General features: G+C 41.7%; 2 protein-coding genes across 3 annotated transcripts in view; one reads left to right on the plus strand and one right to left on the minus strand.

Annotated features, from left to right (window-relative positions):
• Positions 1–8,671, plus strand: part of LOC144687733 (pantothenate kinase 3-like) — a 44,468-nt gene extending 35,797 nt beyond the window's left edge. The window contains exons 5-7 of one of the 2 annotated variants that reach the window (XM_078554184.1): positions 711–834; positions 4,837–4,962; positions 7,310–8,671. In XM_078554184.1, the coding sequence (XP_078410310.1) occupies positions 711–834; positions 4,837–4,962; positions 7,310–7,360 (301 nt within the window). In that variant the 3' untranslated portion in view covers positions 7,361–8,671. The remainder of the gene's footprint in view (positions 1–710; positions 835–4,836; positions 4,963–7,309) is intronic. The other variant, XM_078554195.1, reaches the window with a different exon arrangement.
• The window catches only part of rnf24 (ring finger protein 24), a 632,553-nt gene that overhangs the window by 409,006 nt on the left and 202,971 nt on the right, over positions 1–20,576 (minus strand). The gene's annotated exons all lie outside the window — the stretch shown is intronic.

The following is a 20,576-nucleotide window of genomic DNA, read 5'->3' on the forward strand; positions in this document are numbered from 1 at the left end:
GGGAACATGGGCGGTTGGCAGGTAGCAATGGTTTTTTCCCCCCCCTTTCCCCCTACAGCTTGAGGAAGCGATCGGAGCTCATTGCCTTTTGGCTCACCCACTGAACGACAAGCAACGAAAATTGTGTGCGCACATATCGTATAGCCTCTGAATGGATCCTATCGTTGTCCCGCCAGTGACTCCTCTCCACAGTTGCCATCAGTGTCTCAGAAGGGAAAGTTCGCGTCCCCAATTGCTCGTCCCAGGAGTCGTGACCCAGAGTTTATGAATCCCTGAAATACTATTTCAACAGCTACCATGTCTGAGATCAACTGACTCAATACTAACCTAAATTATAATTTCAGGTTTGTCAGCCTTTGGCTTTTCTGGCAGGAGCACAATAATAATTGTATTAGTCCAAGGAATAAGTGATGATACATCATGGGGGGGGAGGAGGTGGGGTACAATCATTGATATAGTAGCTGTCATTGTGGTCTTTGATTGAAATTCCTGATTAGTGCCTTGAAAAGGGATGTTGCTAACATTAAAAATTGAGAATGGATGGAGCTAAATTTTAAACGTGTGATCAGTGGAGTGAGAATTGTTTACTTACCTGAGGAGGGGACTGTGGGTACTGACTGTGCATGAGGGAATAAATATTAACTACTTGCTTATCAAAAAGGTAAAACATAGTTTGGAATGGTGTTCAAGCTTTTTGTTTCCTCTTGCAGTTTTGGGAATATGATGAGCAAAGAAAAACGGGAAGCGGTGAACAAAGAAGATTTGGCTAGAGCTACTTTGGTCACCATTACAAACAACATTGGCTCCATAGCCAGGATGTGTGCACTGAATGAGGTTGGAACTTAGTTTGGAAGTCCCGTTATATGTAACCCAAAAGAGAATTGGCGCATGGTTGTCCAATGTTCTGAGAGCTTTTAAATGTGTATGCATTCGCTGCATGGACTTAACCTAACAAAATACATTAGTTTGCTTGCCACAGTTAACACCAGCATGTAAGGGGAAATGTTTATATAACTGAAACAAAAAAATTAAATATTATTCCTATGGTATTGATATAGGGAAAAGTTAAATGCTGAAATCATGCAGAAGGCTGACAGTTTGCTCATTGTCCTACCCCTTTCTTATGAAGAGTGCTTGTCACATGGGAGGAAATGATGCTTTGTGTTTTCAGCTTCTTTACAGTGCTGCCTTGTAGCATCCAGATCAAGCAGCATTGTACAGGGCTATGAAAGCACTGAGACATGTACTGCAAGTGCAAATGTTTTCCTGCCTTTAGTATTTCATGCGCATGCATTTGGACCTTTCAGAAATACTGACAAATCAAGAAATGTAATGAAGTTGTAAATAATCAACAGTAAATGTATTATTTTCATTGTATATTTTACAGACATAATGTGTAAACCTGCAGAATTGTAGTCCAATAGTTATAGCATATTGAAGGGTGTTTTCTTAACCCCACTTATCAAGTTCACAAGTAATTGTGAGGCCATTCAGCTCTCCAGCTCATTCTTCCGTGGAAACATCTGATTTCTAACTCCCACCTAATTGTTTCTTAAATGACTCTAGAATGTTTGCTTCCACTTGAAGACTATTCCAGGTACTAATTACTATGCATGAAGAAGTGTTACCTGATATTGGTCCTGAGCTTGACTTTTATTAGGCAGAGCTGTATCATCTTGTCTTGAAATTGAGATTTAACCTGGAATAGTCCCTAGATAAAGATTGTGATACTCTGTCTGGTGGCCTTATAATAGCTTTAAACCAGTCATTTACCCTTCCAAGATCGAAGACTCCACATTTGTTTTCAACCTTTCCTCACAACTCTTGTACTCTTGTCGCTAAGGAACTTGTATGGCTTGTCCCTTTTGGACTTCCAATGTTTGAATGCTCTTCTTGTGCTTTGGTACCCAACATGGAATGCAGTAGTCTTGCAGTGAACGTCCACAGATCCCTGAAGGTAGCAGAACAGAAAGTTTAAGGAGGCATATGAAATCCTTACATTAGTTAGGCCACAACTTGAGTACTGTGTGCAGTTCTCATCACCTCGTTACAGAAAGGACATAACTGCATTAGAGAGAATACAGAGGAGATTTACGAGGATATTGCCAGAACTGGAAAATTGCAGCTATGAGGACAGATTGGATAGCTTGTTCTCCTTGGAACAGAGGAAGCTGAGGGGAGATTTGATTGAGAGATACAAAATTGAGGGGACTGGATAGAGTGGATGGGAAGGACCTATTTACTTTAGTAGAAAGGTCAGTGACGAGGGGGCATAGAGTTAGTGATTGGTAGAAGGATTAGAGGGGAGATGAGGAAAGGTTTTTTCACCCAGAGGGTTGTGGGGCTCTGGAACTCTCTGCCTCAAAAGGCAGCTCATTTAAAAGGTGTCTGGATATGCACCTCAAGTACTGTTACCTGCAGGGCTACCGACCAAATGCCAGAAAGTGAGATTAGGCTGGGTGGTTCATTTTACAGCCAGTGCAAACCCGATGGGCTAAGTGGCCCCTTTCTGTACCATAAACTTTCTATGATAGTTTCGGACTTAGCCTTCACTGATTTGGTAGTATCTGCTCAGTATGCTGTTTGTTTTGATTGAATATGATCAGTTTTGAATCTTCTATCACTCCTGGACTCCTAGATATCTATTGGGCTCTCTGTTGGTTTGATCAACATGTTTTTAAGCATTTCTCTAATTTCTGTTCTAACATGCAAGAGAAATGTGAATTGATTCATTTTGGTGTGAATAATGCGAAAACGCAATATAAAATTAGGGTACAATTCTAAAGTGGCTGCAAGAACAAAGGGACCTCGGGATATATCATTGAAGGTGGTAGGGCAGGTTGAGAAAGCAGTTGATAAAGCATTTGGGATCTTGGTGTGTATAAATAAGGGCATAAAGTACAAAAATGAGGAAATTCTGGTGAAATTGAATAAAACACTGATTCAGGTTCAACTGTATTGTGCCCAATTCTGGGCACCATACTTTAGGAAGGATGTGAAGACATTGGAGAAAAGATTTCCACAAATGGCTCAAGGGGTGAGGAACTTAATTTATGTGATTGAAGAAGCTTCGGCTGTTCTCTTCCAAGGAGAGAAGGCTGAGAGGAGATTCAAAACCATGAGGACTTGGACAGAGTAGATGGGGGGGCAGAAACTGTTCCCAATGGTGAAAGGGTCGACAACCAGAGGACACTGATTTAAGGCGATTGGCAAAAAAACCAAGGGCGCAACGTGAGGGAAAGTTTCTTAAGTAGTGAGTGGTTAGTATCTGGAATATAGTGCCTGTGTGTGGTGGAGGCAGATTCCGTTGTGGTTTGCAAAAGAGAATTGGATAGTTATGAGGAGAGAAAATTTTCAGTGGGGAAGGGTGGGGATGGGACTAGCTGAGTCCCTTGTGCAGAGAGTTGGCATGAACATGATGGGCCAAACAATCACCTGTGTTGTAACCACTGATTCTATATTACACTTATCTTAAATGTCATCTGTCTTAGTTTTTCACATTTTCAATTATTTAGGATTTTCTTGTAACTCCTTGTTTGACCACACCCCTCACCTGGTTTGCATTGTATACGGATATGGTAAATGCATGAGCATATAGCTGACCAGGAACCAGAAATAGTATATAGATGATATGTGAAAGATCCCAGTACCAACCCCAGGGTACCCTTAATATACCTCCTTAACCCTGACATCACTCAATCACTTGCCTTCCTCTTTCTGCCAACTCCTTATGCATTTCAATTTTACCTAGAAACTGCATTAAGTCTGGCAGCAGCCTTTCATGTGCAACTTCATCAAAAGCATTCTGCTCGTCTGTGTATAGTATAAAGTGGACTTTTACGATGTTCACTTATCACTTCAAACAATAACAATCTCTGTAATGGTGCTGCCTGCTCAGCAATATGTGTTCTCTTGAAGGTATTTCATTTGTCCAATTTTCCTGAGGCGCTCGAGAGCAAACCCAGCCTGCTCTTTCTAGTTAAGTTGCTTGAGCACTTTGTTCATTGCTTTGAAGCTGCCAATTTTAAAGTTTTATATCTAAGTATTATCAGATTGTAGATTATGATTGCTGATGCCCAGGCATACTAAAACTATCATTCCTGGTATACTGCATTGATCATTTGCCATTGGCTGATCAGGGTGAGAGCTAGCCCTCATGGCCTCCCTCATGCAGACAGAAAGCTGTCATGCATTATATTTCTACTTATGAACTAATTCTGAACTGTTTAGGCACTACTATTACATATTAGTTTGGTTTAAGCTTTCTATTAGGATAATTTTGCACATATCCTTTATCTATTAACCTGTTAACTGGGTCCTGCCTCACCCCGCCCTCCATTTTGCAACTTCATCCAACCTTGTGGCTCAATCTTAGCCCTCCAACCTCCGATCCCAACCTTGGACCATGAAGGGAAAGAGGAGAGCATCCCACAAGTGTTCCTTAGTGCTAAAGCTGTCAGTGACCTCTGCTCTGTTTTGATCCCTCTCTCAAACTCCCTTTCCACTTCATACTTGGAGTCATCTTTCACACCCTTTCTACTAATATCCTAAGGTGGCCATTCTGTCCTATTTCTTCCAGTGTTGGCACACAACAATTGAAAAACATAAGTGTTTCTTCTAAGAAATGTTTGGAAAACTTATTTTAAAGTTGTGTAATTTGTACTTTTCATAGTTCACTGCACTGCTCAGAGCTGATTCTTTTGGAGAAATTAAGATAGATTGTGCAATTTATTTTGAAAATCTAGGCAGTAAATGTTTTCGTATTTTAAATATTTTGCAATCTAATTAGGAGTTTATTTTGCTCTTAAGAGTTGTAATTCATTAATTCTTGTTTAGAACATTAACAGAGTGGTGTTTGTCGGTAACTTTCTAAGGATCAACACTTTGTCCATGAAATTACTGGCCTATGCATTGGACTACTGGTCAAAGGGACAATTAAAGGGGCTCTTTATGGAACATGAGGTGAGCTATTTTGAAGAAAGTCCTAATTATTTTGATTAAATTCGAAGACTTTTATTTTTGTTTCTGTTTGAGTGATCACAATCCAGTGCATTGTCATCCTGACATGCTATACAGCACGATGAGTACAATTCCCTATGTAACAACATCCTTAATGTTGAGCAGGCTATCAGGTAGGTACCTGTCTTATTGCCATAGCATCTGGCCTATTGAATTTCTTGCATAAAGGCTATTGTCTTGTTTGGAAGGAGTGGCTGTGTCACTAATTCTAAACCTGCATTAATGACAAGATCAAAGAATAACTAAACAAAATGTGAGAACATTTGCAGCAAAATTTTGTACCTGACATTTTTCCATTTCCTCCATTAAAAACCAAGTGGCAAGTACGCTTGTCTTTCTGTGGCTTGGTTCGATTGGTAGCACTTGACTAAGTCAGGAAGTAGTGGTTTGGAGCTCCGTTCTAGGATTTGAACATGTAGCATCGCACTTTGCAGTCCTGAAGGAGTTCTACACGGTTAGAATGCTATCTTTCAGGTGAAAATTCCATGGCTCTATTTGAAGAGTAGGTAATTCTTAGTGTCCTGTCTCAACTAACGTCACCCCTCAAGAAAAACACAAAATAACTGGTGATTGCTCTCACTATGTTCAGATCTCGCTGTGAAGCACTGAGACATCTGAAAAAGCATGGTGCTGCATAACTACATAAATAAAGCATTTCTCCAGGTAGCCCTATGTGCGATTCCTAAATGCAGAAGCACAAATTATGCCACACAAGTATTATTGTTGAAGGAGGTGAATAACCCTTCTATTTGCAAAAGTTGCATCGTAAAATCCCCAAAAAAATTAGAGCATGCAGAAAGCCTATTTTACATCTACCTTTGCAGTTTCATCTCTTAAACTGCTTGGTGGATCTGAACTTGAAGACAGTAATCATACTGATTACATGTTTGGTTTTTTAAATTGTTTCCAGTTGTAATTCTCCAATAACATGTAGCACAAATTTGTTTAAGTTCCTGACCTTGTTTGAACCAGGCATCTTGTGGTTAAGATTTCATCATGCTGCCCTGTAATTGGTAACTGATGTGCTGGAACAGACCAAGTCTAGTTTTTGCTTGGCACCTCCAGCCTGAAGTCATTATGGATACAGTCCTTGACACTCCAAACTTGGGACATCTCAGATTTATTTAGATTATCTCATGTGTGCTATTTATATTTAACTAGTTGCCCAAAACTTGTCTAGAGTCTGTTGGGAGTGCCTTTGCATTGACTGTAGATATGATGTATTTAAAAACTTTTTTCCTGAGGGGTGATTTTTCCATAAATTTTGCAGGATTTGCTTTTCTTGAAGCATGGTTTATTTGGATGTTGGGTCTGCTATGTATATTTTATGGACTGTGATCTTGAAAGTTTATGGGTGTCCTTGTATGTGAATTGTAAAGTTACCATGCAGGCACTGCAAGTATTTAGGAAGGCAAATGGAATAAATGGCCTTCATCCCCCTTGCAATAGAGTATAAAAGTAGGGAAGCCTTGCTACATCTGTACAGGGCATTGGTGAGACCGCACATGGAGTACTGTGTACAGTTTTGGGGTCTCATCTGAAGCAGTTCAGAGAGGGTTCACTAGGCAGGTTGCTGGGATGAAGGGGTTGTCTTATGAGGAAAGGTTGGGCCTTTACTCATTTGTGTTTAAAATAATGAGAGGTGATCTTATTGAAACAAAGACATTACCGTGGCTGGGAAATTTAGAATAAGGAAGCACAGTTTAAAAATATGGGATCTCCTATTTAAGACAGAGGAGGAATTTCTTCTCTGAGAGGGTCATTAATGTTTGGAATTCTCTTCAACAGAGAGCAGTGGAGGCTGGGTCGTTGAATACATTCAAGGCTGTGTTCAATTTTTTGATCAACAAAGAAATTGAGGGCTAAGGGGGCCGGGCAGGAAAGTGGAGTTAAGGCAACTATCAGATCAGCATGATACTGAATGTTTGAGCAGGCTCCATGGGCTGAATGGCCTGTTCCTCCCATTTCTTATTTTATGATCTTAGTTATGTCTTTGTCAGGCACTACACTGACCATAGTTTTTAAAGTTCATGTGATCCCATGATTAGTAATTAACTGGAGCGTTGTCAAATTCTGTCTGGTTTCTGTTGGAAAATACTGTAACAAAGCATCCTAGTCTATAATGCACAAGCCCAGTTTTCTTCTATATTGGCCCATTTTGTTCACAGCTCTCCATTTCTACATGTGATTATCATCAGCTTGTTCAATGATTTTGACAATATGCCTATTTTAGTGTGAGGAGAAAAAATGTCCTTGTTTACAGTTTGAGTTCAATCTTTTTTTGTTTCAGGGTTATTTTGGAGCGGTGGGTGCCTTGTTAGAGCTTGTCAACTCCATTTGAATCTTCAGGAAATTTCCTTATGCCTTATGTTCACTTAGTTTGCAGTTCCTCCAACATGGCTGCAGTTGAAGAGAAACCACAAGTATTTTAATTCAAGTTGTAATGTTGTGAGATTCCTCCGAGCTCTGTTTTTTAGGGAGGAAGGGGCTGTTTTTAGTCTATTTTAAATGAGCACCTTTATATAGTTTGTAAGCATCTGCACTTCTGCCTTTATATTTATTTCTGCAAAGTTTTTTCAACTCAAAAGGGGGCAGTTGGGAATTACATTATGTATGCGTCTTACATTTGTTTTCCTTCTGTACTTTTGGGAGTCTCGGAGAATTATTTTTCTAAACTTAAAAAGCTATTTTGTTAAATATTAGCTATGTTGTTAAATATTACATGTGGACGTCTGCATTTGCAAGAAAATCCTAGCAGGATTGAAATAATTTAAAATTCAAGTGTTGTGGGGGATAGCAATGTCATTTTAGCCCTTAATTCAATTAACTGGTGATTTAAAATTTTAAGTATTCCTTGAGTTTGAAATTTCACTGAACCGGTGTGGTTTATGATGAATGGTAAATTGAAATTTATTTTTATAGATGTAGGAAATTTAAATACAGCTTGTCTACTTGTGACTTTATCATGCATCCGTTCATTAATATTTCCAGTTTTCTTTTTGACTTAAAGCCTGTCAATCCCCACCATTGTACCACCGTCCTTTCCCCATCAAATACAGTGGGGTCCAGAACCCTGGCTTTGCTGTTGGGGGCATGTGGGAGATGCTTGGGTTCACTGAGCTCTGAACTTCAGTCATGCATAGAATCAAGGCTTCAAGTTTGAAATGCACTGTGGCTCCATAGTACCCTGCTTCATTTCTCTTTTTTTTTTCTATGAAAAAGAATTGACTGGCCATTCCTTTTCAATAGTCATTGTTATTTAAACATGCAACAATGACACAAGTTGTTAACTATGTGTTAATGCTCCATAAAGAGTATGGAATGTATTACCAGCTCCCCTTTATATAAGTGGTAGAGCCAGCCTCAGATTGACCAATGTCAGGGCTATAACACATTTATAGATTTCTGAGAACCACTGCAAGCTGCTTGAGCTCTGTTATGGCTTATGGCTCTGAACCCCTTGCTTCAATTACTCTACTGTACTTGCTCCTAGGTGTCTCATTTTATTCTCTATAATTTGGTTGTTCTGGAAAAAAGTAACGAGTCAGATGTTTAAAGTGTGTATTGAAATGATGCTGCGTATTCCACAACACCTTTATTTATTTGTACTACACATGTTAAAAAAAGAATAAATATATTTTGCACATAGGAATTATTGAATGTCATGAGTTTTTTTTTTAAGTTTGAGTGGCAGCTTTCACACTTCTGGTTACTGAATTGCTAACGTGAGGTAATCTATCAAAAGCAAAAATGGAAATTAGAATTTTCTGCCCTCAAGGTTGTTCCAACATAGAACACCAGTATGTATTGAGGCAGAGGAGAAAAATGTGAATGGACCCAGTGAATGTGCAAGGAAATGACCATGTTCAGAACTGTGAATTCCATATACCAACTGTGGCTGGGAGGGGAATCAGATCTTAGACTTGCACCATTTTGAGTCAAGATTTGTGGTTGTATATTTCTTAATAAACTGAATTTGGAAGAGTATCCATTCATTTCCTAGCACAAAGGAAGATGGTTGTGGTTATTGGAGGTCAGTCATTTCAGCTCCAGGACATCACTGCAGGAGCTCCTCAGGGTAGTGTCCTAGGCCCAACTATCCTCAGTTGCTTCATCAACGACCTTCCATTATAATGTCAAGTGGGGATGTTTGCTGCTGATTGCACCATGTGACTCCTCAGATACCGAAGCAGTCCATGTCCAAATGCTGCAAGACCTGGGCAATATCCAGGCTTGGGCTGACAAGTGGCAATTAACATGCATACCAGACAAGTGCCAGGCAATGACCATCTCCAACAAGAAGGAATCTATCACCCCCTTGACAATCAATGGCATTGCCATCGCTGATCCCCCATTATCAACATCCTGGGGGTTACCATTGACCAGGAACTGAACTGAACTGAACTAGCCATATAAATACTGTGGCTACAAGAGCAGGTCAATGGCTAGGAATCCTGCAGCGAGTAACTCACCACCTGACTCCCCAAAGCCTGTCCACAATTTACAAGGCACAAGTCAGGATGTGATGGAATACTCCCCACTTGCCTGGATGAGTGCCGCTCCAACAACATTCAAGAAGCTTGACACTATCCAGGACATGCAGCCCGCTTGTTTGGCACCCAGTCCACAAACATTCACCGCCGACACACTGTGACAGCAGTGGGTGTACCATCTACAAGATGTACTGCAGGAGATCATTAAGACTCCTGAGAAAGCATCTTCCCACACATGCCCACTACCATTTAGAAGGAGAAGGGCAGCAGACAGTTGGAAACACCATCTGGAAGTTCCCTTCCAAGCCACTCCCCATTCTGACTTGGAAATATATCGCCATTCCTTCACTGCCGCTAGACAGTAAAAGCACTGGGCAGGTAGTACGGGAGTCCCCTGAGTCCATCTCCCTCTCTAATGGATTTTCCATTTTGGATACTGCTCAAGGAAATGATTTCTTAGAGGAATGCAGTAAGGGCCAAGTCTGGTACCACGTGTGGCTCAGCTGCATGGGGGTTGGGAGGGGAAGAAGGAGTGGAAGAGCAATAGTGACAGGGGATTCTCACGTGAGGGGAACATAGATCTGCAGCCACAAAAACATCTGACAGCAGGATGGTATATATCCCTGGTGCCAGGGTCAAGGATGTCACTGAGTAGCTGCAGGGCATTCTGAAGGGGGAGGGTAAACAGCTAGAGGTCATGGTCCATATCGGTACCATGACATATATAAAAAGAGGGATGAGGTCTTGAATGCAGAATATAACAAAAAAATTAAAAATCAGGATTACTCCCAATGCCATGTGCCAGTGAGATCAAGAATAGGAGAATAGACCAGATGAATGCGTGGCTGGAGCGAATGGAGGGAGGGATTTAGATTCCTACAGCATTTGGGATCAATCCCGGGGAAGATCGGACCTGTGCAAGCTGGATGGGTTGCACCCCAGCAGGACCGGGATGTTATGGCACAGCCAATAGTAAATGCTGAGTTCAAATCCCAAAGGGAAACTTGAAACAGCTGCCACAACTTGTTTTGCAGTTTGTGTAAATTTTGAGATGCGTGCCTTGAATTCAGGAGTAATAAGACTGCCAAGTCTTATAGGCTTTTATAAAACTAAATTAACATTTATTAATAAGAGAAATGATTTTGCATCAACAAATTACTACTATGATAACTTCTAAATTCCCCTAATCGATCTAACTCCCAGTTACTTTTGTTAAGGTAACAGACACAGATTTTAAAGACCCAGGCAAACATGACACCCTGAACAAGTCAAATTAAAAACAAGTTTTCTTAACTTCAATCCTTTTGAAGACAGCAGCTTGAGGCATAGTTGCTGAACAAAAATAAAAATACCTGGAAAAACTCAGCAGGTCTGGCAGCATCTGCGGAGAGGAACACAGTTAACGTTTCGAGTCTGTATGACTCTTCAACAGAACTAAGTAAAAATAGAAAAGAGGTGAAATATAAGCTGGTTTAAGTGGGGGTGGGACAGGTAGAGCTGGATAGAGGGCCAGTGATAGTTGGAGATAGCCAAAAGATGTCATAGACAAAAGGGCAAAGAGGTGTTGAAGGTGGTGTCATATGTCACTTAGCACATTCCTTAGATAATATCTCAATAATATTGAGAATTATATCTTCCCGACATACCCCTCTGTATTGAAAAATGAACCGTCGTAATTTTAAAAGACTGTTTCCTTTTTATTAAGATATGTCCGGACCTCCCTGTTGCTTGCCATTTCAACACACCACCCTGCTCTCACGCCCACATGTCCATCCTTGGCCTGCTGCAATGTCCAGTGAAGCTCAACGTAAACTGGAGGAACACCTCATCTTCCGATTAGGCACTTTGCAGCCTTCCGGACTTAACATTGAGTTCAACAACTTCAGATCATGAACTCTCTCCTCCATCCCCATCCCCTTTCCGATCCCCCTTTTTCCAATCATTTATATATTTTTAATATATATTTTTAATATATTTTCTTTTCCCACCTATTTCTATTATTTTTAAATGTATTTCCATTCATTGTTTTATCTCCACCTTTTAGCCCATTTCGATCCCTTCCCCCTACCCCACCCCCACCCCCACGAGGGCTATCTGTCACTTGCTCGTCCTGCTTTCTACCCTTAATGTCACCATTAGCACATTCCATAGCTAATATCACCACTGTCAACACCCTTTTGTCCATGACATCTTTGGCAATCTCTTCTTTGCCTCCACCTATCACTGGCCCTCTATCCAGCTCTACCTGTCCCACCCCCCTCAACCAGCTTATATTTCATCTCATTTCTATTTTTCCTTAGTTCTGATGAAGAGTCACACGGACTCGAAACATTAACTATTCCTCTTCGCGGATGCTGTCAGACCTGCTGAGTTTTTCCAGCTATTTTTGTTTTTGTTTCATTTTTATTAACCCATCTTATATTGTCTCCTATACTTTATTACATTACCAGATGCATGCATTAACATAACTATGTATACAAATCCTTTGCATCAACAAAAGTCATTCTAGTTCAGAGTCTATGGTTTTAAATATCCAATTCTCCCTTTAAGCTTCAAACTCTTAATAAAAGCATCTGCAATTAGATTTTCTCAGCCAGCGACATGTATAATCTGTAGATTACATGGTTGCAGTAATAAACTCCATCCGAATAGCCTTGCATTTCTGTCTCAAAATTTGTCCAAAAACTTTAAAGGTCTGTATAAGCAATTGTTTCTGACTAATTGTTTGCCACATAAATTTCAAAATGCTGTAATGCTAACACTAAACCCAAAGTCTCCTTTTCAGTTGTTGAATATCTTCTCTGTTGTGCATTCAACTTCCATGAAAAATACCCCATCAATTTTTCAATTCCAGTGTCATCATCTTGTAACAGTACGACCCCAATGCCTATCACTTGCGTCAACAGCCAACTTAAATTGATTGGCGCAATTGGGTACTGTCAAAAGTGGTGTCGCAGTTAATATAGTTTTCAAATTATCAAATGCCTTCTGACCCTCCTGTGTCTATTGGACTTTTTTAATAGTTCAGTCAGCGGAGTAACCACACTGCTAAAATTTGGTACAAATTTCCAATAAAACACACACGGCCAGAAATCTCAAAACTTTTCTTTGTGCAGGCACTGGGAAATCCACGATCGCCTTAACTTTTACATCTCTCGGAGCCACCTTAAAATGCCCAATGGTACGGCCTAGATACGTAACTTGTGCTTTAGCAATTTCACTTTTAGCCGAGTTCATCACCAAATTAGCCGCTTGTAATCGAGTAATTCTTCCAGGTGCTGTAAATGCTTCGCCCACATAGGACTGAAAACTATCAAGTCGTCAATATAAACAGAACAATTGCTCAGACTTGCAATTACTTTTTGTCAGTCTTTGAAATGCCGCAGGTGCATTCTTCATACCAAGTGGCATGATTTTAAATTGATGTAGTCCATTTGGCGTCACAAAAGCTGATATCTCCTTTACTCTCTCCGATAACGCCGGTACTTGCCGATATCCTTTTAGCAAGTCAATCTTTGTGATAAATTTTGATCGTCCCACTTAATGCAATCTTCCAACCTTGGTATAGGATACGAATCTGCTTTTGTCACTGCATTCACCTTTCGATAGCCCACACAGTCTTTGTGTTCCATCCGGTTTCGGTATCAGTACAATAGGTAAGCTCCAGTTACTGCAATTAGACTCCATGATATCATTTTGAAGCATGAAGTCAATTTCTTTCTGTACTTGTGATAACTTTACTGGATTTAATCTATAAGGATGTTGCCTTACCAAAGATGAAACTTCTACAGACTCACCATGTATAGCTAAACTTGTCTTCTCCAACTTATTTCCACAAATAGCCTTATGTAATTACAATAGCTTTTTCAAATCACTTTGATACTTTTCTGGAAGGTAATTTAATACTACATTTAAATTTTCAAGCACCCCCTCATTATCCAATTTGATTAGACGAAAATCAATTTCAGAATCCTGCATTTTTACTTCTTATTACTACCACTAACACCTCTTTTTGGTCATCTTCCCTGTCAAAGTACTTCTTATGCATATTTATATGACATGCGCCCTGCTTCTTTGTTCTATCTGGAGTATTTATTAAATAATTTACTTCTCTTTTTTTGTCAATCCTTTAAGACCCACTAAGCCTTGCCTTTAATGAGTCACCCAGTACTGCACTTTATCTCCAGAAACAACATTCTGAGCTGTAACTTCCCTGTCTGCTTTCACTTTCATCACTTACTGTGATATCTTTAAATGTTGCTCAGCCAACTCTCATGCTCTGTCCAGTCTCTCCGAAGTTTGATATGCAATCCAGGAGAGAAATTTCTGAATTTAGATGCACCAATTTTTCATGAATCAATTCAGTGGCCCCCTTATTTCATGACCGTAGACTAGTTTGAAAGGACTAAAAACAGTAGATGCATAAGGACCATCCCTAATAGCAAAAAAAAAGGATGGAATTCCCCTATCCCAATCCTGTGGGTAATCCTGACTCTATACTTTCATCATAGTTTTTAGAGTTTGCCATCTTTCCAAAGCCCCTTTTGACTCAGGATGATAAGCTGTTGACTTAAATTGTCTTTTCCCCAAACTGTTCATTACTTCCTTAAACAGCTGTGACATAAAATTTGAATCCTGACCTGATTGTATTTCCTTAGGTAAACTATATCTTGGAAAAAAAATTTAGCTAACTTTTCCACAATCTGCTTTGTTGTAATGTTTCTCAAAGGCATTGCTTCAGGAAATCTAGTAGACACATCCATTATTGTCAGTAAGTACTGATTTCCACTTTTTGTCTTAGGGAGAGGTTCTGCACAATTAATAATGACCCCCGTAAAAGGTTCTTCAAATGCTGGAATTGGAATTAAAAGTGCCAGCTTAATCACTGCTTGTGGTTTCCATATCACCTGACGTGTGACATGTTCTACATAACTTGACTAAATCTATGCAATCCACTCCAAAAAAAAATGTTTATGTAAGTTTGCCTGTGTTTTTATAATTCCTAAATGCCCCTCCATTGGAATTTCATGAGCTATCCTCAACCTCATTTCTATACCCAAATGGGATAACAGTCTGATGCACCTCCCTCCAGCTTTCATTTGCTGAAACATAATGCGGCCTCCATTTTCTCATTAAAACATTACTCTTAAGGTAATAATATTCTGGAATTCATTTTGCCTCTGTTTCTGAGTAAGTTGGACTCTCACTTTGGTCTGAAGACTGCACAAAGCACAGGGAAGAGGCCCTGGACTGAGACACCTGCCTTTAACTTGTGCAAGAATCAAGGTTTCATATCTGAGTGACACGAGCACTGGTCATCAGAACAAGGAGCCATAGGCAGGGACACATTCTTGGGAGTTTATTTACAATAGTGAACGTTATGTACAAGTGATTAATACCTGTGCCCAGGCTGTGCAACAGCATCATCTTAACCTTCCTAACCTTGCCGCTACGTCTTGGTGCTCCCCCGACGTCCACAGTGGAGGTGGAGGCAGCCTCCTGACTGCTACGGCCTGTCTGCGATGACCTTGGCAGGCATCCTCTGGAGGCCAGAGACCTCAAGGGCCCCAGCCTGTTTTCGAGGCCCTGCTGTGCAGCAGTGGCACTCTCCTCGGCCTGTGGAGCTAAAGCTGCTGGGGCCACAGGAAGAGAGGATTCGGTTGGGCCAGACAATCCCGGAGACGCCAGGGTGGATGGCCTCAGTGTGTGCACATGCTGATCCACCTCCCTATGGGTGCCCGAGGGCCCCTGGCTGACTCCTTGTGGAGAAGAGGAAGCTGGAGTGAGAGCTGGAGAAGTTGAGTTGGTTGGTCCTGTACTCATTGGATTTTAGAAGAATGCGAGGCGACCTTATTGAAACATATAAGATTCTTAGGGGGCTTGACAGGGTAGATGCTGAGAGGTTGTTTCCCCTTCTTGGCCTCCTTCTGCATTGTAAAGATACTGTGATACCATCTACAAGATGCACTGCAGGAACTCACCAACCCTCCTTAGACAGCACTTTCCAAACCCATGACCACTACCACCCTAGAAGGACAAGGGCAGCAGACATGTGGGAACACCACTACCTGGAAGTTCCCATCCAAACCATTCACCATCCTGACTTGGAAATATATCGCCATTCCTTCACTGTCGCTGGGTCAAAATCCTGGAACTCCCTCCCTAACAGCACTGTGGGTGTACCTCACTCACATGGACTACAGCAGTTTAAGAAATTTCGTCTCTCAGAGGGTAATCAATCTGTGGAATTCTTTATCACAGAGGGCTGTAGAAACTGGGTTTTTAAGTGTACTTAAGGTGGAGATGGACAGATTTTTAATTGGTAAGGGAATCATCGGTTATGGGGAAAAGGCAGGAAAGTGGAATTGAGGATTATCAGATCAGTCATGATCTCGTTGAATGGCAGAGCAGACCCGATGGGCCGAATGGCCTACTTCTGCTTCTATGTCTTAGGGTCTTATGGTTTATAAATTTTACTGCCTTGTGTATGACTGTCAACTAGTGAGACGTCTGCCTCCCTTCCTTCCTTACACCTTCTGTAGCAAGATAGGCTGACTGATTTAGATGAACTAATTTATCAATTATAAATTTATCAATTTATCAAACGCACTACCCTGAGGAACTCCTGCAGTGATGTCCTGGAGCTGAGATGATTGACCTCCAACAGCCACAACCATCTTTCTTTGTGCTAGGTATGACTCCGACCAGTGGAGAGTTTTCCCCCTGATTCCCATTGGCCCCAGTTTTGCTAATGCACTTTGATGCCACACTCGGTCAAATGCTGCCTTCATGTCAAGGTCAGTCACCCTGACCTCACCTCTAGAGTTCAGCTCTTTTTTCCATGTTTGAACCAAGGCTGTAATGAGGTCAGGAGCCGAGTGGTCCTGGCGGAACCTAAACTGAGCATCAGTGACCAGGTTATTACTAAGCAAGTGCCGCTTGATAGCACTGTTGATGACTCCTTCCATCACTTTACTGATGGAGAATAGACTGATGGGATGGTAATTGGCCGGGATGGATTTGTCCCACTTTTTGAGTACAGGACATATATGGGCAATTTTCCACATTGCCCAGTAGATGCCAGTGTTGCAGCTGGAACAGCTTGGCTAGGGGCATGGCAAGTTATGGAGCACGTCTTCAGTACTATTGCTGGAATATTATCAGGGCCCATAGCCTTTGCAGTATCCAGTGCCTTCAGCCGTTTCTTGATATCATGTGGAGTGAATCGAATTGGTTGAAGACTGGCACCTGTGCAGTTGGGGAACTCTGGAGGAGTTAAAAGTGAAAATTTTCCAACACGACTCACTTTGGGCCTACTCTGTGCTCAAAAAGAATATGATAGCAACCTTTTGGCAACATAAGCAAATCCTTGCCTAACACGAGTAAGAGTCTCGCTGCTTATTTGAAAGTCAAATGGTCCCACGCTGCTATTTCATGGCTTATTGGCTGGGATTGCACAGTTACCTTCGTAAAGTCATTTTGAATTTCCTCAAAGGTAAACCTCAATGGTGAGATAAACCTTAAAGGGGGAACAATTCTTTCATAATCCCCTCTTTTTTGCAAACTTCATTCCTATAGGTCAATTTTTTTTAAAGGGCCCAAAGATACATTTCTGAATAATACTTCTCTGCTGCCGGATTTATTTTCACCACTCAGCTACCACTTTTCTCTCGCCCTAGAGAAAAATACCGTATCCCATGGTTATCCGAAAGCTGCCTATCAGGGGTTATTGGCAGCACAACAATAGATTAACAAAGGAGGCAGATATAAAGGGGCCGTGCCAATATCAAACAACTAATTGGAAATGACAGAATTCTCTGATGGTCTGCAAGTCAAGGTTGCATTTGTGATTGGGAAGCATCCAACTACCTCCAAATGGATTCCAAAAGAAGTATCAGAGAGACTAACAGGCACTTCAGCCATATATGCAATCACTTATATGTATATGGGGAACTGGTGGCGTAGCCGTAATGTCGCTGGATGAGTAAACCCGGAGACCCCCTGGCTAATGTTCTGGGATAGTGGGTTCAAATCCCACCATGGCAACTGGTGGAATTTAAATTCAATTAATAAACCTGGAATATAAAACTAGCCTCATTAGTGGTGACTGTGAAACTATCATCGATTGTTGTAAAAATCCATCTGGTTCACTAATGCCCTTTAGGGAAGGAAATCTGCCATCCTTACCTGGTCTCGCCAACATGTGACTTCAGACCCACCGCAATGTGGTTGACTCGTAACTGTTCTCTGAAATGACCTAGCAAGGGCAATTAGGGGTGGGAAACAAATGCTGCCCTCACCAGCGATGCCCACAACCCATGAAAGAATTTTTTTAAATGTACCATCCTTGATATAACCACTTGGCAATTTCTGAGGGCAATTGCTTCCATATTGGCTTATTGCAGAGAGACTATCGCATTCCACTTGTGCATGCTGCAAGGACACCTGCAGGCCAAATGGACGTCAGTAAATAATTGTACATCACGTGGTTGAGTTGTGAAAACGCTTGAAAGATGAGAAGACATTCAGTTATGCATTGTATGTTGAATATGTGCCTTGCTCGGTTGTGGATATGCTTGAGGGATTGACATATGTGAGCAGTAACTGTGAAACAGATTGACCAGAAACATTCACATGACTCAATGGCCAGGTAATGACCATCTCCAATGAGAGAGAATCTAACCACTGCCTCTTGATATTCAATGGCATTACCATCACTGAATTCCCCACTATCAACATCCTGGGGGTCACCACTGACTAGAAACTGAACTGGACTAGCGATATAAATACTGTGGCTACAAGAGCAGGTCAGAGGCTAGGAACCCTGCAATGATTAACTCACCCCCTGACTCCCTAAAGCCTGTCCACCATCTACAAGGCACAAGTCAGGATTGTGATGGAATACTCTCCCCTTGCCTGGATGGGTACAACTCCAACAATACTCAAGAAGCTTGACACCGTCCAGGACAAAGAAGCCCGCTTGATTAGTACCCCATCCAGCACCTTAAACATTCACTTCCTCCTCCACCGGTGCACAGTGGCAGCAGTGTGTACCATCTACAAAATGCACTGCAGCAACTCACCAAGGCTCCTTTGATAGCACCTTCCAAACTAGTGACGCCTAATACCTTGAAGGACAAGGGCAGCAGATGCATGGGGACACCACCACCTGCAAGTTCCCCTCCCAATTGTACACCATCCTGACTTGGAACTATATCACATTTCCTTCACTGTCACTGGAACAAAACCCTGGAACTCCCTCCCTGACAGTAGTGCGAGTGTACTGTTATGGCACGGCGGATGGTAAATGCTGAGCTGCGCAAATCTCAGAGGGAAATTTGAAACAGCTGCAAAACGGTTTTTGCAATTTGTATAGTATGAGGTGCGGTTCTGAAATAAGGAAATGATTTCTCTGAGTACTTGTGATGATTTTATGATAATGTAAACATTTATTAAAAGAATAAAGCAAATAAATAAAGCACAGTTACCTTTAAACACAAGGATGGCTTCACACAGTAAGCATCACTTTAAAATAGTTCCACAAATCTTAACTTAACTGGTGTGTCTGAAATTCGCTGCCAGAGGAGGTGGTGGAAGCAGGTACGATAGTGGTGTTTAAGAGGCAGCTTGACAAAAACATGAATAGGATGGGAATAGAGGGATACAGACCCCGGAAGTGCAAAATATTTTAGTTAAAGGGCAATATGATCGGCGCAGGCTTGGAGGGCCGAAGGGCCTGTTCCTGTGCTGTACTTTTCTTTGTTCTTTGTACCCTCAGAGCTAACCTTTCCTTTTTCTGTTCAGCAACTATCCTTATAGATTTGAAAATCTATAGAATTTCAGTAATTTTTACCACACCGTGTCTTTTCCCTTGGGGTGTTCTCTGAGGCTGACAGCAACTGGGTCTTCAGGTATGGGCTTTGTTCACGCTCTCTTCTGGGGGACCTGACCAGCTATCCTGCTGTCTTCTGGGAGACCTGACCAGATACCCTGCTGTCTTCTGGGAGACCTGACCAGCTATCCTGCTGTCTTCTGGGAGACCTGACCAGCTATCCTGCTGTCTTCTGGGAGACCTGACCAGCTATTCTGCTGTCTTCTGGGAGACCTGACCAGATATCCTGCTGTCTTCTGGGAGACCTGACCAGCTATCCTGCTGTCTTCTGAGAGACCTGACCAGCTATCCTGCTGTCTTCTGGGAGACCTGACCAGCTATCCTGCTGTCTTCTGGGAGACCTGACCAGCTATCCTGCTGTCTTCTGGGAGACCTGACCAGCTATCCTGCTGTCTTCTGGGTGACCTGACCAGCTATCCTGCTGTCTTCTGGGAGACCTGACCAGCTATCCTGCTGTCTTCTGGGAGACCTGACCAGCTATCCTGCCGTCTTCTGGAAGATCCTGCTTCTGCCTTGCAACTTCGCTGTATGTTCTCTCACTCATGACCTTCCACTGTGATATCTCCATGTGTACTTGTTGCAGATTAAAGCAGTGGAGCACATGTCTTGTGTTAATCACAGGGGACATTTCTGGGCTGGATTGGAGGATCAGGCCAGGGATCAGAATTGTTGTTTGAGGACTCCAGTGAATGCTTTAGTTTATATGATTGTAGCAAAGTTCCACTGCTGAGCATAGGATCCCAAGTGGTGCCATGAGCCAGATATACAGATATGTCTTCAAGCAGCCAACAGCTGTGTCAGCCAACTCCTATGATGAGAAATAAGTTATTTAATTAGTTGCTTAATTATTTACATTTCCACAATGTTTTCAGGTCCACAGGACATCCCAAAGCACTTTACATCCAATGAACTGCTTGGAGTCATATCTAGCACAAAGGAAGATGGTTGTAGTTGTTGCAGGTCAATCGTCTCAGTTCCAGAACATCACTGCAGGAGTTCCTCAGGGTAGTGTCCTTGGCCCAACCATCTTCAGCTGCTTCATCAATGACTTTCCTTCCATCATAAGGTCAGAAGTGGAGATATTCACTGATGATTACACAATGTTCAGCACCATTCGCGACTCCTCAGATACTGAAGCAGTCCATGTCCAAATGCTGCAAGACCTGGGCAAT

The sequence above is a fragment of the Cetorhinus maximus genome, chromosome 1 (genome assembly GCF_964194155.1).
Source record: "Cetorhinus maximus chromosome 1, sCetMax3.hap1.1, whole genome shotgun sequence".
Lineage (NCBI taxonomy): Eukaryota > Metazoa > Chordata > Chondrichthyes > Lamniformes > Cetorhinidae > Cetorhinus > Cetorhinus maximus.